We start from the raw sequence: 24,194 nt of genomic DNA on the forward strand, positions 1-24,194 counted from the left end.
AGCCAGAGATGAGGAAGTTACTAAGTTAGTTACTAGGGCTGTCAGCATTGTTTCCTATTATGAGCTAGTTCAGAAAGGTAGAGTATCAGTGGGAACCAGACCCAGGTTTTGGGGCTCTTGGCAAATCTCCCCAGTGACCACCATTCTCTTCCAGTTTCCTCTAGCACCAGCTGCCATGCCATGCTCTCCATGTACCATCAACTGGACCAAACAGAGCAACTTCAGGGCTACTCAGCATAAATCCATCCTGGAAGAGACCACTAACCCATCCCTCAGATGCAAAGTAGCAATAATTACTGAACACAGGGTGAATCTGATGCTGAGACTAAGCAAACCAGAGTTACACTTTTGGGACTGGTAAAACATGACATTCTTCTTGGAAGTCTTTACTTCAAACAGGCCTGAAGGACAAAAATGTGTATCAGTGCCCTCATGCAGATATCAGAGTCTTCCCAAGGTGTGACAGCACTATATATTCCCCTTTCTCCCCATCATGCTTTGCCGGAGGCTAAGCGTACTACTTATCTGTAGTAATAAGTAGTCCAATGTTGGACTGCATTCTCCAGCTGCTCTGCTCCCCTTGCGTGGAACAGGATAGAGTGTAAAGACAGAAATTTACCATTGTGACTCTTCTGATCTTATACAGAGTCTCAGGCTCAGTATCACTCCTGAAAGTGATAGAAGCTCCACCTTTAAGAAAAACACCACAAAACATTAAATTACTTGTGAAGGAGAAAGCACCTCAGCCTTGGCTGATTGTTCTATTGCTCTCACTGTAAGAAAACAAATCTTATTTTTGTCTGTATTTCCTTACTTTCAGCTTCTATCCACTTTTTTTTTTTCTGTTCATCTGCTGTCAAATATCTATCCTGATTCAGGTGGTGGCAAGTAGAGAGCAATCCACTTCTCAACCTTCTTTCCCATGAGCCAGCCAGGGGAAGGCCTTGGAGCCTTCCCATTGCACTGCTACCACTGCTTGTCAGACACATGCTGGAGCACATGTTTGCACCCAGTTGAACAATCAATCTCCCTATGACCTGACCTCTTTGTTATCTGCCCCTTAGCCATTCTCTGGTACTTGTTGCAGATGTCATCAGCAATGTGCCTTTGTTCCACAACATCAATAATGTTCAATAGAAGCACAGTTTCTGGATAATGATTTGGTTATGCTTTGATTTCAGTCAGTCACTGGAAACAAATTTATTGCTGTTTAGGAAGGAAGATAGTACTTTGGAAGCAGTGATACTAGAAGGGACATGCAGCAGCTCCTTTGGATGATGTGGCCATTGCTAACCAATCTAATCCCTTTTAAAAGATGAGAAAGAGTTATTACCTACTGTGGAGGTAGAAATCTGGCAGGATTAGCCTGAAATTGGGCTCACCTACTGGCATCCTCTCAGGTCCAACCCCTCCTACCTACAGGCTGTAGAGAAAATTGGATGAGGAGGATGTGCCCAGTGAAGTCTCTCCTCACCTCTGAGGCCAGACACACTATTCCAGCTGAAAAGTAAAGCCCTCTCAGCTGCTGAAAGGCATCTCATGCACCTCACTGTGCATTCAGAAGCTGGCAGGAACGGCAGGAGGATCAGGAGTGAGGGGGCTGTGTTAGTGCGACGTGACAGGAGTAGGAATTACACAGCACCACGCTTTGATGTCTCCCCCAATAAACTCTTAGAAACAAGTTTTCTGATTTCCTTTCTGGCATTGTTACACAACTAGATTAGATTTTGCCTCTGGACAGCTCAACCCAGACTTCACCAAAACCTAAGGCTCTCTGAACAGGGCATGCTGGAAGTTCGTTAATGTAAGTTACATTTCAGCAAAGCTGAATGTTACATAAAGCAGCTTTCTTTTGAGCAGAGTTGAATCTGAATGAACTCCTCTTTTGACTCAGCTTTCTTTCCCTGGAATCTAAGACCTTATGTCCCTGTTTTTTTTAAAGGGACTTAGTTCCCTTCTCGCTGAAAGTGAAATCAGGGCTGATTAATTCTGTTGACTTGGGTGTTGTACTGTGAACAGGAGATGTCTTTTAGGGCAGCTCAAACTTCTTTTAAAAGTGTATCTAAGGAAGAAAAGTGAATGATGAGGTTGTTCTTATGTATTCTTAGTGTTGCTAGGGAAACCATTTCCTGCCTGTATTTATCCCAATTCATCTCTGTTTTTTCAGGGAGGGGAGGAAAACCTTCCAAAATAAACAGACAATACTCTGGAATGAAGGTGCTTATTAATGAGACAGGGTACCCTCGAGATACACAGCATGGGATCTGGTACTTTTCCAGTCGAGGCCACTAGTTGAAATGCATCCCAAATTAATAGCTACTGGAAAAAAAAAAAAGAAAAAAAAAGATATAACGAATGGTCTGTATTGCTGGTGGTCTGTGTCTAGTTCCTCTTGGACTGGGGTGTATCTGGAAAAAAAAAGGCATTAATCAGTATTGATGTGTGCAGCTGCTCCTTGAAATCTCTTTCTACCTCAAGTTGGTTCTTCCAGACTGGACTTGGCCCACATCTGAAAATCACTGCCAGGGCTTGTCAACGCTGCAAGAAGAGAGACGCTTTGCAGGGAGGGCCTTCGCCAGTGCACCTTGTGGAGGACCTGAATCCCAGGCACAGGACCCACAACACAACTGCCTGCCACGAACTGACTTAACACGTCCAGGATCCTTGTTTCTTGGGGGTAAACTCAATATATCCTTAGAAAAATAGTAGAGATGGAAAGAAATGTGTCACTGCTATAGGATCAGTGGGAGTGGCCACATTTCAGAAAGGACACGTCCCTTTCCCTTTTCCCAAGGATGAGTTAGTTCAGTGCTGAAGGGGTTGGTTAGACTCTTGTTTATGATATTAACCTAGGGCTCAGTTTCTCACTTTTCTCGTGCTCTATCATCTCAGTCAGACCATACATGAAAAGTGGGTAATAGCACTTCTCTTTCTCACAGAGTGGTAAATATAGACAAGACTGAGGCACAGAAATATCTTCTTGACAACTAAAACCATACTTACAGAGACATCTTACCGTTTGCTGTCAAAAATGACAGCACTGTAATTATCCTCCTTCATTCTGTCCTCAACAGACAATACAACATTCTGTGATCTGTTAGTCTCTGGCAGAAAGAAGCTCAAATGGGATCCCCCTTTCTGGAGATATGGAGGTCTACCCTGTCCCAGAGAAAAAGTAGCCCTGGGGTACTTAGCTGGAGATGTGCATGCAAGTCCCATGCAGACCTGATTTACACTGCAAAATAAACAAACAAGCACAAGTGCGAGGACCAGGTTACCACAATCTTACCACCAGCATTTCCTTTGGGGCTACCATGGAGTAACTCTGAAGGCAAAAGTCATTCGTGATAGGGCCAGAAGGAGGGAAAGCAGAGTGGAGAAAAAGCTAAAGAGGTTTGCCTTTTCTAATCTTTGTTTAGGTATTCATCTCTCTCTTCTGCATTTTCCATTTTGCTGCCTTAAACATTCCTTGTCATGTCAGAGCAGGAGTTCAGTGGGAAAACTCTCAAGAAGATTATACGCAAATACATTAAAATCAAGACAGATTGCTGGAGATGTATGTTTTGGGTCCCGTGGGTGTGTTTGGCCTCTAGCTTTTCAGCTTGTTAGGATGAAATCCTGGTCTTGTGAAAACCAGGGGCATTTTTCCAGTGGCTGTGGTGGATTCAGGAGACAACTCTCTATATTTAGTATCCAGAGAGGTGGTAGATGCTCCATCCTTGGAGACATACAAGGTGAGGCTGGACAGGGCTCTGAGCAACCTGATCTAGCTGTAGGTGTCCCTGTTCATGGCAGAGGAGTTGGACTTCAAGGGTTCAACCTTTAAGGGTTCCTTCCAACCCGAATGATGCTATGATTCTATTTTTCGACCCAAGTGTTGTTGCTGATCCAGGAAGGAGGTGGCTTGCCTTGCAGGCAGTTGGGGTTTGCAGAACCTCGAGATGGGAAATGATGATAGGATGATGAAAGTTTGGAGAACACCCAGAACATGCTGCAATTTCTTCTTATTTCCTAAAAGTGATCTAGTGCAAAACCAAATCCCTCCGAGGCCGATGCCCAGCCTGTGAAAGACGTGCTCTCAAAACAGTGCGGACTTCTGCAAAGGCCTTTTCTGCTTTTGGGAGGTCTTACTTGATTTGTCTTCATTGCCAGCAAACATAGACTCAATCTCATTAAGCCAGAAGAAGTGTGGCGACAGTCTTTAAATGATCAACTTGTAAACAAATCTAAATTAATAAGATAGTTTTATGGAGATGGGCCATTCATTTGAAGATGTCCCAGATTGGGTTAAATTGGCAGTTTCACCACACCCATTCATGTGAGATAGCTCTGAGAGATAGCTGAGCACTTATTTAAACCCAAAACAAAAGCAAACACAGAGCTGCTCTGAATTCTGGGCAGATCAGATTGGTCAAGGGTGGAGTTGCTACATATTTTCTTGGAGGATGAGACTCCCTACCCATGCCCTGGGCTGGTGATTGTTGCCCCGGGGGCAGTGACCCAATGCTCACCAGGGAGAATGAGCAGCCAGCGGCAGGGGTGGCAGGCAGTTTCTCCACCTGGTTTGGTGAAAGGGAAGACACAAGGTGCTGCATCCCAAGCATCATGTTGAGATTGGGCTGGGTGAGGGGAAGGAGCAGTGAGGCAACGTGCAGGAGCCAACCTGTTGGACTTAGATTAGAAAACATAACTGCCTTGTAGCTCTGCTGGCTCTGGGTGAGAAAAAATTCCAGCTTGCTAACCCAGGCAAATCTGGGTATGCACACAGCAATTCCAGCTTCAGAGGCCTTTTGTCAGCTTATTTCTGAGTAGACTGTAGCTGATAGCTGTGCCACAGACAACTCTTTTGGAGACCTTGGCTGCAGTGCCACCACACCAGCTTGCCTCAGTGCCAGTGGTCAAAAGCATACCCAGAGTATTCGACTCTTGAGACCTACAGAGGAAGCCTGGCATGTCCTGATGCCTGGCTGTGTCTTAGGAAAAAAAAGATACGCTCTCGTAAGTAAACACTAATGACCTAACCTTACTGTACTTTGCACCTCCTGCTTACAACAACCTGCACAATGTTCAGGTCTCAAAGATATCTGGATTAAAAAAAACATTTGGAAGGACGTGTTTGATCCAGTTATAGCACAGATTTTGGTCCCAACTATTTATTCTAATGTGATATTACAAATACAATGTATTCTGAGCATATAGTATTTAACTATTTAAAAGTTTCTGTTTTGTAGTATTTAGAGTCTGTCTCTTGACAGCATTATCACTGAAACTTTCTGCTGATTGGTCAGTGGAAGGATGAAGCGCCATTACAGTTTCTTGCCAACGTTCAGAATGATGCTGTTAATTGAAGAAATAAAATTCATGTGTGATGCTAAAGATCACCTCTGCAACTCTGAAAGCACACTGGCCTTAAATCAGCTATGTAATGATGGGATAATTTTGTTGGCCTCTTGAAACTGGGGCTTATACAGTCCATTATAAGAAGGAAATGTCATCTTATGATTTAGCTGAAGGTGATGTCAGACGGTATGGTCTATAATTTAGGCCAGATTTCCAATAGCATTTTGATGTGATGTCTCTGACCATGTGGACTTGAATGGTCTTTACCTCCTGAGCACCCTTAAGCACAGGGTGCTAAAATAGCTGGAGATGCTATGGGAGCAGCTCACAAGCCTCTCTACCCCGTGCACCAACTCTGCTGTCAAAACAACAGGTGGCATTCCCTGTATTTGCATGGGTAACAGCTGTGCACACAGCGCCCTGACCAGATCTGAGCAACAGAGAATAGGAAGCGTGCCCTGCTCACATCCACATCTCTGAGGGAAAAACATCAGGAAAACTGAGACTTCTGAACATGCAAAGGCAGTAGGGTAGAGTTACTCAGTGTAAACACACACCTGCAGAGAGACAGGCTGTTATATCCTGAGCATCAGAGGTTTAATGCAAAATATTGCAGGAAACAAAAAAATGTGCATCACTTAAGTACTGCAAATTTAAAGCTTCCTTTGAATAAAAACTTCAAATTTCACATTCCGTTTTTGCTGGTTGTGCATAATATTAGCACATAGTAGAGGCATAAATTGTTTTTGAAAGAAGATATACAAACCATGCACCAGGCAGAAGACCTTAGGGGACATTTCACTTGCCCTCTGTCTCCATGACCTCTACTGCGAAGCCCATTTCACCAGTGTCCTGAATGCAACTGACCCATGCCGCGTGCCTGGCAAATCACTGATAGGACCATATTCCAGCCCCTGTGTCATGAGCAGAGACACCACCCACCGTCTCAGGCTGTCCAGGACTCCATCCAACTTGGCCTCTAGTGCCTCTAGGGATGGGGCACCACAGCTTCTCTGGGCAGCCCGTTGCTGTGCTTTACCACCCTCAAAGTAGATAATTTCTTCCTAATATCTAATCTAAATCTCCCTTCTTTTAGTGTAAAGCCATCACCCCTTCTTGTCGCTACACTTCCTATTAGAGACCCTCTGCACCTTTCCTGTAGGCCTCCTTTAGGTACTGGAAGGCTGCTATAAGGCCTTGCTAAGTCCAGAGCATAAGTGAATCTCTGTGGCAAGGAGGTGCTTGCACAAGACCTGGGGAGGAGGAAAGACAAAAACCTGCAGAGAGACACACCAAGCCACTGCTGGATGAAGTGTCAGAGCAAAGATCACAGAAAATGGGAGCATTTCCAGAACGGGCACAGTCTGCGTCATTCATCTCTGATACAGTTATACAGCTGTTGCTTAAGCCAGTCCTTGTCATGCCATGGTTCCCTGATAGTATCAGGAACTACATGCACATTTGTCAAAACAGGATGACATCTAAAGATAGCGTTGAACCTAAGGGGAAGGAATTTAAAAGAAAACAAGTCACCATGGTTACAGGGTAGGGTAAGAAATGTGTTCCCTATTTGTGGATATCTAACTTTGGCCACCTCTGCCAATACGGACTCCCAAAAACGCATTCATCTGTGCCCAGACACTGAAAAGAAAGTGAAGATATTTTATTAGTCAGGGCTGCATAAGGCAGCTGCTGAAGATCCAGTACTGCTGCAAAGGCCCAGGGCTTGGCCCCAGGGTCAGGTGCTTTTGGTTACAGCACACAGCACCAGGAATGCAGATGGGCACAGCAAAACCTCCACCCCAAGGCCAGGCAGCTCCAGCAACCCTCCAGGCAGCCTGGCCTAGCCTTTGCCACAGCTCCAAGCCACTGCTCAGTGATGTGCCAAAGCCAGCCTTAGAGCGCCCTGTGCCAAGTTAAGTGCCACATGGCACAAAGCTGGGATAAATCCTCCCTGACTGTTCACATGAGCTTAGAAACACTGCTGGGTTAACCTGGCATGAACATGCCTGGCGCTGGATAAGGCCCCACTTGACTCATCACCATTCAAGGCATAGGGAAAAAGTGGCATGGGTGCTCCACCTCTCCCACTGCTCTGGTGTGTGGCCTCCCTGGCACATCAGTGGGCCCAGGTCTGACCTGGAGAAGGGTTTCTCCTGCACCATGCAGTCTGAGAAGTTATCTAATGTCTCTCTACAATACTTTGACATCACAAGTACCACTATGGCTCTCATGCATAGGACTTTTGGCGCAGATGCAATCTGGCTGTGTTACAAAAGGAAAAACAAAATAGAAAAATCTGTCTGCTCAGGCAAATTCAAAGCAAGTCCTTCAGCTTTTTTTTTCTGTGAGGATGGCTGAGCATTGGCACAAGCTGCCCAGGAACTGTGGATTCTCCCTGAAGTTTTCATGTGCTGCCTGAATGTGGTCTTAGGCATCCTGCTGTGGGTTGCCCTGCTTGGGCAGGGGTTGGGTAAGGTGGAGCCACAGGTCCCTTCTAACCTCAACCATTTGGGGATTCTATCTTCTTTTTTCTGCCTCCAGCCTACTTTTTTTTTTTTTTTTAATTTCACAAACCCTCAGGTTCCATGGTATCCACTCTGGCTTCTCCATTTTTGTCTTTCGAAAGGAAGCCCCTACAAACACTCAAGCTCCTGAATTTTTCATTTAGTGTTTTGGGTGGTGTGATGGTCTCTCCCACAGCAGCCCATGGCAGGCTATGACTGGATGGGGTTTCCAGTATTGTTTGCAACACTCTGGAGGTGGCAAATTGATATAAAAGCATCATTTGCACACTGAGCTGAAAGTAGTGTCACACAGCCAAATTGTGATGAACTGATGAAAGTTTGTTCTGATGATGTAATCCTGATTGTGTTAGGTAACACTGAAGGGTGGCATTGCCGTGGAAACAGATTTTGCAATCCTCCCTTTCCTAGCTTACTCATGCATTTAAAGTTAAATTTGGCTGTATCAATCCTTTTATTTTCAGTCCATCTTTGTGTTTCTGACTGTTCTCTATTCCCTTACTGCTAAGGAATGGTGTATCCTGCAAGTTTTATTCTTACTGCACACAGGTAACAGACAAAACAGACAAAAGCAACTGTTGATAAACAGCAGTAGTGATAAAATTACTACATAGAATAGAGAGTTTACAATTGTGCCTCACTCTCCAACCAGTGGTGAGTTTCTATATGTGTATGTGGAAGGATACTAATGGTGCTTTAGCCCTCTAAAATGCATATCTATTAATGCCAGCCAGTTCTGGGACTGCTCTGATGTTCCACATCCTTTGTCATAAATGCTAAATCATCATTTCTGCTATCTACACATTAACAATTTTTTTTTTCCAAAACTCAGCTTCAGCTTCCACTTCAAAAGCCCCCTCAGGCTTTCACTTCCCACTCTTCGGACATCATCCCTTCAGTATCTCTCCATCCATCACAGAGCTCAGCCAGAGGAAATCCTAACAAACGAAGAAACAGACAATGAACTTTCCCAGAATGTCTTTATCTGTTACAAATAAGTCAGGCTACAAAATGCAATGGAAAAGGACAGAATTTTTGCTATGCTTTTCATTTGCTAAACACCTTTAAAACATGAGTTAAAACTACAAATGGTTGTACTATGTATAATAGAACCAAAGGGATAATTGAGGTTATAAACAGCTTTTATTGCTTACATGTGGTCACTGTGTAATGTAAAACGCCCAACCATTTATTTCCTCAAACCAGTTATATCAATACATCAGAAGGCAATGGGTATTTTGCATTTTTTCAGAACTATGTTGCAATACACTTTTTAGCCAGGAAATTTATCAAAAGTATTTACAGTTGGTTGAAAGTTCAAAGGGGCAAGATAGGAATTCAGATTAACTGGAAATCTAAACAAATGTAAAGGAAAATAAGGATCAGATTCCAAAAACGTTCCAGTCTACACTGCAAGCGTAACAAATGTTCCTGATTTGTGCTGGTTGTTAAAGAAGTGTAAATTCCATGATAAATTGATGTAGCTCCTGGGATGAATAAAATCAATAATGTAATAACATTGAGTTAATACCAAGCTGACATTGATTGAGAATGAGTGCATTGAATTTGAGTTCTCCTTCCATGCACAAGGAGATACTAGTAAATCAGAGCCAGATTGCCAATTAAACTTTGTTATTTCAGGGCAGAGTAGAACAGAGTAATGCATGATGAAGAGAGTATGTTGAGGGTAAAATTATTCAGGTGGAAGCTGAGTATTTAGTGAGTCTGTGACTCCTGAACAGGAGCATCTGAAGAAGTCAATAACGCTCTCAAAAGGCTTGAGGAATATAATGTTTATGATATGTTTTCTCATAACTATTTGTATACAAAGGCAGTGGGGCTGGGCTAAAGCAAAATAACTTTTCCTCAAAGAATGAGGCTCCAGTTCACAAATGAGACTTTGCAGTTTATCTCTGATTTAGATAGATATTATTGCATTCACTTAGCATGCAGTCAAATTGGAAATAAACTGTAAATCAGGTTTAAAGAATGTTCCCTTTATTATGATAAATGAAAAACATTTGTTTTGAAGTGGAGGATCATAGAATAGCTAAGGTTGGAAGGGACCTTAAAAATAATTGAGCTCCAACCCTCTGCCATGGGCAGAGCTGCCACCCCAGACCAGGCTGCCCACCAAACCTGACCTTGAATGCCTCCAGGGAAGGGAGAATGTCTGTGAAAGTTGGGGATGCTGTGTCTCTGCAGCAAACTTTCAGAGCAGTCATGAGGAGGTTGGTGGAGCAGTATAAAAATAGGAATGACTTGCCCACAGCCAAACCTTGGCTTTTTCACTTCTAGCCCTCTTCTTCAAGAAAACACAAACAAAATTCTCTTTTCCTACAGCTGTAAGACTCACACATCAGCTGGATGACTTCTCTGATAAAATATTTAGACATCTGTTCAGAGAGATCACAACCTTACCTTCCAAAGAAAATATCTTCCAGTCAAAGAAACGCTCATTGCCTGCCTCTGTGAGGGAATCCTTCATGCCCAGAGCTTGTGGCAGCCCCAGCCTCTCTGTGATGGCTGTGTTGGCATCAGCACCTCATGGACCACTATGATAAATAATTATTTGACCAAACTTGTCAAATCGGCTTCTGCACTTACAGTAGATGTACTGGAATGGAGGTTTTCACAGGATGACCATCTAACCTTGCTTCCATCTAATCCTCTGCAAACTTGGTCACCAGCTTCAGTATCAACAGGAGAGGAGCCCACTTCAGGTTTCATGTCAGACATCAGTGTCCTCTAATTGCAATTCATTGCTGTGTATACTTCAGAGGCTGATAAGTAATGAGGGAGAGAAGATGTCTGACACGGATGCCCTTGAAATAAGCTATTCTAACGATATCATGTTGGGATCAAGAGAAGCACATTATCTTCAGGTTTGTGTGAATGAACTGGGGTTATATGGCAGCTCTGTAACTCATTCAGCTTTTTTATCCTCAGAGTGAAACACCAAACCCATTCATTATAGTTGGCTCCAGGGCTCCTGGGAGCCACCCTGAAAGCTCTCCATCTTCAGCACAGACAGCTAATCTGGACAAATCATTTCAAACAGTTTAAGAAACCATCTGACCTCCTCCCCTCCCCCAAGGAAAATAACTGAAGGTCAGAGGGACATCTTGGTGTGTATCTGTGGAGAATATAAATGGAGTTGTTTATTCCTTCTCTCTGGAGCCTCTGCAAGGTTCAAATTCAGTTTATAAGCTTATCACCAACATTCATTTTATACAGTACCTTAAACATAAACTCCCACTCAGTCCGATCAAAGCTCTTCCAGCATGAAGCAGTTGAGCCACAATCAGTTCCCTTGTTCAGTTAGCCAAGTCAATGTTCTTAATCAGTATAAAAACATGAGGAGTCAAATGGTGGGTTTTAATAAAATGGGTTTGATCTGTTTCCAAGGAGGTGGCAGAGGTCTATGGAAAGAAACATTCCTGCGAGTTCCTACAAAATATGTGCGAGCCTGGTTGTGAGGGACCCCTTGGCTCAGCGATGCCTACTCTGATACGAAGGGCACACCCCCAAACCCTTTGCTTTAATGCACCTCCAGCCTGAACTCTTCGAGTTTCCTACTCCCCAAAACTCATTTATCTCAGCTCCTTCAACTGGAAAATAATCAAGCCTCTGGGCTTTGCCAGAGATCAAAGAATGATTGCTCCAGTTGTCTCAGTTTCAAAATCTATTGCTTCTTTAGATTCTGTTGCTACTTATTCAGACAAAGCAGCTCTATGCTGAAAGGAAAGTCCACAGCAGCTGTGGATAAGGGACAAGGCGATGTATAGGAAGTGATGCACACAGGACATCCTGGACATTCGCTCAGCTGGTTTAGCGAGTGCCAAGGTAACCAAGGAGCACTGCCCCACTTACAGCACATCTGGTTGGAAGCTAATTCCCTCTTTTGAACTTAGTGACACAGAGTTGATTCTTTGAGAGTGTGAGAGAAGCTCCCTGAAGCCCACAGCCCTGCAAAGAACAGACAAAGGAAAGAACATATCCTGGACTGTTTGATCCAGACTGCTGATCATCCTGAGCAAACTGGGAAATGACTCCTAGCAGGGGTCAAGACTTCAGTGTAATTTGGAGTTGTCATGCAGCTGGATCTCTCGGCATTATAAAATAGAATAATCAGGACAATGCTGTCCTGTAATTGCGTCCCTGATACTCTCCCAATATTTCTAAATTTTCTGTGCTACAAATTATGTTTTTCCCCAAAATTTCAAACACTGACTGCCAGAAATTATTTTACTGCCATGAGACTAGCTCTAAATGGCTAACATAAAGATCATCAAGAAATATTCATGGCACAGAGAGTAAGATCCAAAGTGGAAAACAAGGCTGTAATGAAATAAAATGATTCTTTGGATTAGCTCTGGACTTCAAACATCTAGGGCACAAAAATTAACGTGAATTAAATTCCAATCCATGCAATTAAATTACAGTAAGAGGCAGCAGGCCCATTTTAGATTCATGTGCTGGGAAAAAGAAAAATAAATAATTAATGAAGATGCACTTTTGCATTCATGACATTCTCCCCTCAATATAAAAAGCTATCAGCAGAAGTCAGCATTAAAACCAAAATAACTGTGATTGTTTGAGCAAGACAGCATACTGACATGATCTGTTCACACAGAAGAGTCATCAGCAAACATTTCAGCTTTGAAAACCACTCAAATTAGGCAGGAGGAGCATTTCCCCTGGAATTTTGCTTAAAACTAAGCATCCCCTGCAGGCATCAATTCTGTTGGATACATCACTGTCCCAAGGAGTTTAATCGCTAAAGCCGTAATATCTTCTTAGGGAGGTTCAGGTTGGGTATCATGAACAATTTCTTCTCAGAAGGAGTGGCAAGGCAGTGGCACAGGTTGCCCAGGGAAATGAGGGAGTCACCATCCCTGGAGGTGTTCAAGAACCATGTAGATGTGGCAGTGAGGGAGGTGGTTAGTGGGCATGGTGGGGATAGGCTGACAGTTGGACTTGGTGATCTTGTAGGTCCTTTCCTACCTGAATGATTCTATCATCACTTGGGCAGATTCTTCTCTTGCTGAGAAGCCACTGGAAGGCAGGAGGGAGATGTTTACACACAAGTTAGTGCAGGGAGTGGACTGATAGGAAGGAACTTCCAACCAGCTAGTTGGAGTGGGAAGAAAGATGGCGTGTAACAGAAAATCTGCATTTCCGTTTACTTATATTTTATAACACATACGGTTTATGCATCTGAAAAGATGCTATCATTTTAAAGAACTTGTAATAAAAGACAGGGAAAGTAGCTGAGCAATCCTACCCATTTACTGTGCATTCTAACAATTCAGGCAAGCAAGATGACTCCCAAAAATCTACTATGCTAAGCACTACCCCATTCACAAAATGAAAGCAGGAAAAAGAAAGCAGCTGAAATTGTCAGATATTCCACCCTTTTGAAAATTGAAGCAGTTTCTTTGGTTCCTAAAGACAGACGTGATCGAATTTTTACACCCACGTGTCAGAGCCTTAATTTATTAACCTAGCAATATCCTGTGAGAAATCTCTAGTTTCAGGAACTACATGGATCATCTCCACTTTTGAAATCATCTCTGTTTTCTATTTCTGTCTTTATGTCACTATCACTTTCATAAATAGAGCTCAGTCCTGATTTCTGGTTGATTTTCTTTTACTTTTTTCTCCAAATCTCCAGCAGGAAAAGTGGGATTGGGTGGAAGCACATGGAAGCAGCAAAATCTCTCCCCAGGATGCTGACTGTCTGCTGGCAATTTGTTCTCCCTTCAACCATGTCACACCGTATGTGTAAGTCTACAGAAGTTTACACACAATGTCTACAGTGTATAAGCGTCTAAAGGAAGAAGTAAGAGCATTACTAGCAAAAGAAATAGAAATGAAACAACATTATCTCTCATTTCTGCCTTGTTAACTGTCAAACATGCTGGTTGTACATCCACTTCTCTTATCACCACACAGTGACAGACAACTCAGATTTTCACTCTGCAAGCCTGACAACCTTCCCCAAAGCACTGGACTCCCATCTTGGCACAGTCCATTTCCGTCTTGGTGATCACATCCAGATTCTTCTTGTTTGCTAACAGATGCGTTTTTGTGTTCAATTACAGCCATGCTATCGCAGATACAGCACAAGAGTTGAGTCAGGAGATTTCTAGGAATAGTACATTTTTTTTGTGCTGCTGAACTGTCTCTCACTGGAATGGTTATGAACAAGTATTTGAAGAACACATTTGCTATTGCATTTACCAAGCAAGGTGCACCCTGATTCTGAGTAATGAAATCTCCTCATTTACATTACAAAAAATAAAAAAATAAATGCTTTGTTTGCTCAGTTCCTTGTAATATAACCAGTTTCATATCCATATATATAAAATATTGCTCACCTGCATTTTTCACTGTAGTGAACACTGTAGTGAGTACAGTGACAAAAAAAATGTTTTTACAGAGTAGTTATCTCACTGTCATTGAAGAAGGCAGCTGACAACCAGGTTATAGCCTTGCCAAAAATACTTAAAAACGATCAATTTTGACTCACTTTTAAATCTTAGTCACGATATTAATTGTGCCCTGTGTGAGATAATGACAGGTATGATCCAGAGCCATTGAGAACAATGAGGGGTTTGTCATCAGCTTCTCAAGGAATAGGATGGAGGTTTCGTTCTTCCGTTCTTTCCTTGTTTTTATATCATCCATGTGACAAGAACCATGCAGGACAGAACTGAAGTAGTTCAGCGTAAAGACCCCTTTCTTCCCAAATCTTGCTGGTCACTAGTTGGTGACACATTTAACTAGTGACCTAGTTATCAGTAGGATGATGAGAAAAGTACACAGTGAATTATTTCATCTCCTTTTACTTCAGCATTTCTTGCATGTCCCTTAGCAGCCATGCCTATTGCTGCCTGAAGCAGGATACCAGACTTCATCAGTCTGGACTAGCACAGCAGCCTCTGGCTTTTTTTTAATAACAGAGGGTGCATTTATTTTTCTGTCTGCCAGGCTGGATGCAGTATCCATGAGAATACTCACTAGACGGCTTCCTGCTTGCAACCTCCAAAGAACTAAGCCCATGCTTCACCGTACTGGTCAAACATGGGAGCGGGCTGCCCAGGGAGATGGTGGAGTCCCCATCCCTGGATGTATCTAAGAGATGAATGGACACGGCACTAAGGAAAATGATCAGGAAGTGGGACTTGGTAGGTCAGGTTGATGGTTGGACTTGACGATCTTGTGGGTCTTTTCCAAGCTAGATAATTCCATGATCCGTATGTTTGCAGCACTGTGCCCTAGCCTGCCTTCCGCTGTGTGACTCCAGGCAGTCTTGGATTGGCCAATCTTGGAGAATGCAGCAGTGGGATGACATAAAGAAAACAGGGGGGTATAGGAGGTGTCACACCCACCATAGGATCAGCTGTGGAGTTAGTGCCTACCCAAGCTTTGTCGTCTGTGGGGCTGATTGTTGTTTTCCTCCCATTCTACAAGGAGAATGAGCTGCCTCATGCGTCACAACCAGAGAAACTTGTGCGCCAGCATTTAAATGTGAACAGAGTGTCTTCTCAGTACCAGCTAGAGAATTTGAACATAATCACATTCCATCATGCACAAATAATTATGCAAGAAGCAAGGGTCACAAGACCTCTGGTGAAAGAAGGCAAAGGAGGCACAGTCTGAGAGAACATAAAGTTCAGATCCTAAGAAGAGGATTAGGTTGTGTTTATGTAGTTAGGTGGATAGTGTGAAATGTGATTCAGATGTTTCCATGAGCATGATCCACATAACTATGAACTGGATAAAGCTGCCAGATTTCTATGCAGCTCAGTTGTGCTTTAGGGATCTGTTCCACGCCTGATGCTGTACTGGAGAGGAACAAGATAATGTGCCCTCCACCCCGAAGGGAAACTTAGTTTGTCATGCAACAGCACCCATATTTTCCCAACCAAAGGCTGCACCAGCCACTTTGCCAGGAATGGGAGAGCCACACCCCACCTACAGAAAATAGAGAGGATTGCAACAAACATCCCTTAAAAAAATGCACAGCTCGTAATGGCTGCAGGCCACAGCAGGCCATTTTCTATCCTTCAATTAGAGATCATCCACATGACTCACCAGTGAGCACTGCAGCAAAGGGACCTGCAATCTGCAAGGGCCATATCTAAGTATTCATTGACAGGACTGGTAGCACCACTTTTTGGAAGATTACCCAACTTCTCTTTATAAGATCCCATTTTAAGTTTGCTTATAGCTTTGCCAACCTTTTACCAGTTCCAGCTCATATCTCAAGCCTCATGCCTGCATATGACACGTAGTTTGTTTGTTGGTTTTGGTGGTTTGCTTAGGTTGAATTTGAGGAAGATATCTTTCTTTCTTTCTTTCTTTCTTTCTTTTAATCTGTTCAGTTGTTTCGAAGAGTGAGTTCTGTAAAATATACATTTATACATTATGGCTTTTTTCCTGTTTTCTTTGTGAGGCAGAGAACTGAAGTTTGTCAGGTTAATGGTCCTAGAGCAGTAAATTTGTCATGAGGTCCATGCCAAAGGACTCCTGGTCGTAGCCAGATTGCAAATGAGAACCATTCCAGCCTGCAGTAAGTGAGCAGGTGAGGCTGGTCCTTCCTTACAGTAGCTACTCCCAGATGCACAAGCAGCATGGAAGCACTATTATTTTCTTGCCACTATGAAAGCCCAGCAGTAAGGCTATTCTGAAAGAGCCAGATGAGAGAAGGCTGAGAAATCTGAGATGAGCTCTGTAGCAGAAGAGAAGGGCTTTATGATCTGGGGCTTCATGAAGAAGCTGGGGGCACAAGAGTGTCTGCAACTCAGAGAGTACACCCTGAAGAGTGACAAGGAACAGACAGCCTCAACCTTTTACAATGATCCCCATTCACATGTGGCACCTGCAGACTCTTGGTGTGGTATTACAACATCATCATCATGAACAGGGTCTGGCCATCTCAGGGAAAGAGCATTAACTGAAGAGAGCATAGGCATCAGACTGGGGAAGGCAATCTACTGTGGTCACAGAGTGATCCACTCCTTTCTGGAGATGATGAGGTCTGCTTGGACCACGAATGAGAGAATGATCCATGAGCCTATCGTTGCTATCTGCCTCTGCCATCAGCTTTCTTAAAGATCAGAGAAGTGAGTCCTGACAGTTCATACAAACTAATTTAGAAGAGGCTCTAACTAATTTTGCGAGGTTAATATGTTCCACATGCTCCAGACAGATACGTAAGAATGAAAAGCATGCGGCTGCTCCTTGGATCTGGGAGATTGCTATACTAGAAAGCCATCATCAATCAATCACTTAGAATTGATTAATTAGAGGAGAGATGAAGGACAGCATAGATACTGTAGTCCTGTTTTCTGAACAATGGATCTGAGTATGTATAAAGTCCAGGCATTTCTGAGCCGTGGCCCTGCAATAGGACAAGGTGTTTGGAATAGCATCAGAGACTGCGTGCGATGGGAATAGCGGCATAGAATCATAGAATGGTTTGGGATGGAAGAGACCTGTAAGATCATCTAGTTCCACCCCCCTGCTATAGACCTGGACTTGAATTCTTCCAGGGAAGGGTCATCCACAACCTCACTAGGCAACCTGTTCCAGTGTCTCACCATCCTCACGATAAAGATTTTTTCCTGCTATCTAGTCTGATTCTACCCCCTTCCAGTTTAAAGCCATTTCCCCCCAGCCTGTCACTACATGCCTTTATAATAGAGCATCCCACTGCATAGACCACCATCCATATCTGCTTGGACTAGATGATCTTGGAGGTTTTTTCCAACCTTGATGATTCTATGATTCTAGGGGAATAGGAGGAAAAAAGGATGAGTATTTCTTCAATGAGGCCAGGCAACTATAAAGAGGAAACAGTAATAAAAAAAAGAGGTAGTAAAAGAGGGAAAGAGAACTAAAGGGCTAAAGCTCGAGGAGAGGAGGGAATAAAGCAAAAAAGAGATACTTAGATGATGGGGTTATGTTAAGCACAGTGAGGATGAGTGAGAACTGGTCATGTTCTCATTTTCCATCATTACTGACTGGAGTTGGTCCTTCCTCCCAGACCCAGTCTCACCTGCACTGTGTCACAGCAGAGGATTCTTCAACAGCCAGGCTGCAATTGGAAAAAAACAGAAACAATTTCACAAGTCCCCCATTGGGGTACATGCTGGTCCCCACACCTGTACAGGAGTGTGATGGGATCAGCCTGGGCAGGTGTTTACAGCACCAGAGGGCACCAGATAGCAAGGAGCAAGTGGTAGCTAAGTCCTTGGGGCTACAGAACTGATGGGATAGGAGTAGGAGGGCAGAAAGTAGGAAGGGCTATGTGTCACAGGGGTCTGGGCGTGCACATCAACAAGCACACAGATTTTTTCATTTGCTCTTTCTAATCAATTTGGAATAAATCTCGGGATATATGGCTCCTGGGATTTCTCTCCCTGCCCTGTCAAATCAAGGAAATGAGACTACAATGTAAAGTGCACTTACCCCAAAAGTAGCCTTGCACAAAGTGTAAAGTACTTTGAAGAAAAGAAAACCACCAGAATTACTTCACTTTGCAAGCAGGGTGTAGAAGCCATAGAAGTCATCAGATGTCAGAGAAAAACTTTCTGCATTGCGCTGCCTCTTGCAGACCCCTCAGCCCTCTACAAAAGACACTGTCTGTACACCAGGGACATTTGTCCCTGAAGCCATTGGCCTCAGTTGTCCTCCTATCCTCTGTCAGCAATTGTGGTGGCCAGAAGGCCCAGAGGCACTGCTGGTGACATACATCTCTGCACCAATGCCATCACTTCAACTTTGGAAAAATCAGGCTTCCTTTTTTCCCTCTGTGTCCTTGTGCTTCTGAAATTAGATTTCCTTAGATGTAGGGCAATTAACATGAGTCCTCTCCTCAAAAAAGGCACTTTAGTCAGGCTACAGACCTAATTCTTCAGCTGCATGACAGAGACAAGCACTACATCTTTCATACACAGCTTAAAAAACAAGTCTTGTGGCTCTAATGAGCTCTTGAAGAGAACCAGCTGTAGCTGAAGCAGACTCCCAGCCTGCAAAGCACTCGGGGGAAGAGAAAATACCCTACCTGGCATGATTTATGGATGTGTTCAGAGCGAGACTTTCAACTCTTCCCCAACTACATAGCTATCTTCTCTATCTCCTCTACAAAACATCACATCTAAATCCCCATTTAGCCTCTCTTGCGCAAAGCTTTTTAGTCAGGTCACTTCATTTTTAGCCTTGTGTTTTGTCACTGTAACTGTTCAGAGCAGGGGAAGCCTGCTTTGCAGAGGTCACCTCAGTGTCTTCCAAATTATCTGCTGTAGCTCCAACAGCTCCTCGCTTAAACTCACTTTCTTTTTGCTCTGTTTCACAGTAAGCTGGGCCACCAAGGGGGAGAGGATGTGGTTTACCAATCACACCAGAGATTAGAAACACCTTGTTTTGGAACAAAAACTAAGAAACACATGAGGATGCTGCTAGCATATATAGCTAGCAATAGCAATAAGCATTCAGGAAACCTTGATGTGTCATCTTAATCATCTTCCTATTCATGAACACACTTGAAAGATCTCGCAAGGTTATGATAAGGAGTCACTCACCAGTGTTACAAAAAGACAAAGAGTCCTATTTTGTTGAAGCAGCAAGTCACAACACGCAAGCAAGCGCTGTGCACAGAACACTTTCCACCTCCATGTTCCCATCCAGAACTGTATTTACCCTTGATGAATGATGAACTACGTCCTACAGCTGTGCTATATATTTCAGTCTCACAAGGGCAGGAGGAAGGTCACGGTGATCCTAGAGGTCTGTCTATGGGGACAGCAGGACTTAGGCTGGATCATGCACCCTGTGCTTCATGCAGCTCAGCCTCGGGCTGTTTCCCCAGGCCCTTGTTTTTCCTGAGGACATAGCGACAGCTTATGTGTGCTGCCCTGCAGTTAGACTTGGCTAGGTCATGTGTTTCTCCCTTCTTTTACCAAACACTGTTCCTTTACACCCTGCTTAACCTTACTTCAGTTCCTGTTTCTGTGCAGGGCCCATACACCAACACAGAAGTGAAAGCAGCTATTTCTGTTTCTTTCCACTGCTCTGAGCACTGTCTGAGTGCCTGAAAATGAATAAGGGCCACAGACATGTCTGAGAGGTCAAGCAGGCCTCTGGTTCCCGTACAGGTCAAAAGAGGCCATTATACTGACCCCCCAGTGCAAAACTTTGAGCCCTCCTCAAGCAGTGGGACTTGCTCTGCTGCCAGCAACCTGTGGCCTGGTCCCAGAGCAGCTGTAGGCTCAGGTGGGGAGTAACCTCATCAAGCACAGGCTGTCTAGTGAGATCAGACCATCATCAAGGCCTCCTCAGCACACAACTTGAGAAGAAGAAAAAGAAGTGCTCTTCACAGCTATTTTATACCTATTTTGGGCTGGAACATATTGCTCCTGGAAGGTGCCTCTTTGTCTCCATGGGGAGTGGGGACCAGCTCTGGCTCACTGGTGAGCTATCAGATGGCTGGGGTTGGGTGAAAGGAATCCAAACCATCTTGAACAGCTATGTTTGTCTGGGTCTTCTGCCAGTCTGTGTGTTGTATCTAGGATTTCCTGGTGCTGTTACTTCCAAGGCATCCAGAGGGGTGTTAGGTGGTGCCTCCCCTACTCTTAATGGTATCTAAAGATGTAAGCCCCAAAAGTTCCTTAAACAAGTAGTTCTGTGAGCACTGCTTCTGGCGACTCCTAAGCATTTCCTATGGATTTGTTTACTGCTAAGTTCTCTGATGCCTAGTAACGTACAAATGTCAATTACAACTTCTCCCACACTTGGGGATCTCATAATGATCTACTCCCACGTAAACTGCCTGATGTCAACCAAGAGTTTTGCCGGGGCCTTTCCGCCAGCGGAGGCGTATGCAGTGTGTCTCTTCTAGAGAGCCAGCTCTTTGCCTGATGGGAATTAGCCTAAGAGTTCAAAGATCTGGGTGGGATGGCAGAAATACCCAGTTAGACTTCCAGCAAATGCAGCAACCCTCTTAAAAGCACAGGAAGTGCCCATTTGCCCATGTGAAAATTTAAGCTAAGAATGCAAGTGTTTTTTCCTCTTCACAACTTCCAAAGAAAAATGTTTTTCACCTCTACCTTTTTTGCCGTTACATCATGCCTTTGATGGCATGGGCTTGGCATATGGTAAGAAGCAGTTGTTTTTGTTATTTAGATACAGAGCACCTTACAGTGTGCCGGTAACTGCTGAGTTGGGTGGAGGTTTCCTAGTGGAAAATTGTGCCTCCCTTTCCAAATGAAAAAAAAAAAAAAAAAAAAGAGGTACTTGGAAAGATAAAGGGCAATTCAGTCCTTTGTATATTCATATCATAAAACTGAATAAGAAGTAATTACAATATGTGAGGCAACTAGTTCCAACACCCTCTGCAACCTGGATGACATCCTTCTGTGTCATCAAAATAAGACTTACTTGCACAAAACACCTTATCTCCGTCACCTTAGCTCATACATACAAAAGGAGAAGACTAAAGTCTTCTAAATCACATATATCTGCAAAGAAATGAATTATAAGGGCTGGAGTTCCATTTCTTTCTCCAGAACTATTGGCACAAGGACAGGCATGTGATTTTATCCCTAAACAGGGTGTTCCTTAGGCTCTTTGCCAATTTAATTGGCTTATTCATATCCTTCCCTTCCAGATTACCTCAGGGTGATTTACATGTTGGAGGCCTATAAACACTGATGATTCAGTGCATGAAAACCAAAAACATTGTTCAGTGTCTTACAGGGTCCTCACCAGCTTTTGCCCCGAAATTAATTGCTCTTACTGGAACAACCTAACCTATAATCAAACTTTGACATCATCCTAATGCTGCACAGAAAAAAAAATAATACAATGAGACTAATGTCATTCATTTATGTTTTGAAGTTTTTTGTTTTGTTTTGTTTTTGATGGTGTTTGTTTTACTGATGTTTTCAGGTATTCTGTAGGAGCAACCAACAAGAAGAAGTGACAAATGGGGAGATACAGATACTCCCAATCACCTTCTTCAATCTACTGGACATTTGGAAGACAGTCTTCTTTTGATTTGCTGTGAATAAGCCTCTTATGCCAAGCTCTAAAGAGATATAAATATGAAGATAAGTTCATTTCCTCTCCCTACAAAACATAACTTTTCTTACAGCAGTTCAGTAGCTACTTCCTGTGGTGTTATTTTGAACGAGTACATGGGCTCCCATTGAACGGAGAACCTTCAGATGTTGAACCTGAACTCTATATTGAGGAAATGTTCTGCAGGACAATTCAAGCCAACGTTACCTCCAGCAAATAACAAAACAAGCATAGGTTGTATTCAGGAACAAAGAAAAGGCTGAGAAATGTTTGTTTTGTCATTCTGTTGATTAAAACCCTAAACTTCCATGTATCTTTTTCTTCCTGCAACATGAACTTTGATAAAATGAAACAGAAAACTTTACAGAGCATACTTCTCTACATTTTTAATATATGCTATGCTTGTTTCAGTGCTCTCACAAGAAACAGACACACGGTCTCCCTTCCAGAGAAGATTATTTCATATAATCTGTATAGAGCCTATGCTCAAACTGCCCCAATTTCCTCCTTACACTGTATACCCCTGCAGTGTCTTTTTGTAAGATAACTCCCTGCTTCTAAACCAACCCTATTAACAGCTACACGGCCACAAAAACAAATCCACCACCCTTCTACACTTCCATTTCTGCTTCTAAAAAATTCTCCATGCTTAATGCTCATCTCCCAAAAACCACCAAAGACCATCAACTAGCACTTTTTAATCCATTTCCCAGTAAGATCTTATAATGTCTTTAAAAGCCATCACTTACCTCACAAGGAATTCTCACTATTTGGATACCTGTTTTCTCAACATCTTTGGAATATCAAATGCTAATAAAGTTTGTATTCTTTAATAACAGAGTTTATGCACTTAAATACCTGCCGGAGGATGAGCACATCTGCACCACGCCAGCTGAAGTATTTCAAAGTCCAGCACTTTTTAAATCAGCACAAATGCCTTAAAACAAGTTTCCCTGTTTGCACTGACAGTTGTGGTTACAGGTGTTACGCACATACAAGCTCTGCCTAGATATTAAAGCTTGCACACAAACTCATTCATATTTGCATTCACTGACTGTGTTTATCTATGAAAAATCTGCAATACATTTGCCATGCCCACACTGACTTTATATAACATGTTCATGCAGAAGTTCCAAGCAACATCACAGAATTATTACCATCCACGTATGTAAATGCAAGCAAACAACTCCATGAAGCTTTTAATATATAACATAGGGAGAGCAAGCAAGTAATGAAATGGTGGGAAGAACGAGGGGTTAACACCCTCGAATTAAAGCATATATGTATATAATTTTTCTAAGTGGCAGGAATGCTTCACTCCTACTGAATTCCTTTAAAACAATTACACCGTATGCAAGCTAGTAAATAAGATTCAGATCTCAAAAGAGGTCCATTACAAGACTAGTGTATTTGAGAAGTTGCCTAACAGAGAAATAAACCCTGCACTCCAGATTCACTGCAGGAAACTGGCAACCCTGAGAACGCCACTTCTTTGATCCACCACGAGAAAAGATAATAAGGGTGCATGTACTCACCCTCCTCTGGTTTTTTCACTTTCTTCAAGGAAAAGAGTTCTGCTGATTCAGGGCTCCGGCCATAGCCCGAGAGAATTTTGTTCTTACACTCCCTACACATCAAATATCTACTTTTTAAAAAGTTCTCAAGATTTTCTGGCTCTTTACTTAATGCAGGCAATTATAGTAACAGGCATTTCTTTGTTGTCACTGAAGTATTTTAAGCACTTTGAGTCCTGCATTTTATACTTTTGTCTGAAGGAGTCAGCTCTGGCCTTCAGCTCTTTGTTTTCTTTCAAAACCTTATTGAACACATTGTGCTACTCTGAGATCCTCTCAAGGACAGAATGTTTTCTTTTGCCAGAGATAACTCCTCTTCTGAATGTCTAAAATTTACAACCAAATGCAAAACCAAAGTTCTCTCTTTCATTTATTCTCACTTGGATTATAATCATGGCCTTTCAGATGACCGTGGATGCATTTTCCTGGAGAATGCCCAGGTGACAGCTACGTATTCACAGCTTATATTGCAACAGGGTCTGACTGCTGCAATAGGTCTGTTCCCTTTCAGTGCCTTCCCTAAAACCCTACAAGTGAGCATGAGCCACGCAAGCACAGGTATTGCATAGAGAACCAGCTCCTGCTTCCACTGGAGTCAACAGCAAAACAAAACAGCCTAGGAGTCAGAGCTTCCCTTTCTTTACTCTTATTTAAATGTCAACCA

The 24,194-nt window shown here is 43.0% G+C and overlaps 1 protein-coding gene across 2 annotated transcripts in view; it reads right to left on the reverse strand.

Moving 5' to 3' along the window:
* SPACA1 (sperm acrosome associated 1) overlaps positions 1 to 23,746 on the reverse strand; it is a 131,718-nt gene extending 107,972 nt beyond the window's left edge. For both annotated transcript variants that reach the window (XM_085217662.1, XM_085217661.1), the window contains exon 1: positions 23,492 to 23,746. In XM_085217662.1, coding sequence (XP_085073788.1) covers positions 23,492 to 23,591 — 100 coding nt within the window. In that variant the 5' untranslated portion in view covers positions 23,592 to 23,746. The remainder of the gene's footprint in view (positions 1 to 23,491) is intronic.
* Positions 23,747 to 24,194: the final 448 nt, after the last annotated feature.

Source organism: Meleagris gallopavo, chromosome 2, assembly GCF_905368555.1.
Source record: "Meleagris gallopavo chromosome 2, MGAL_WU_HG_1.1, whole genome shotgun sequence".
NCBI classification, from domain to species: Eukaryota; Metazoa; Chordata; class Aves; order Galliformes; family Phasianidae; genus Meleagris; species Meleagris gallopavo.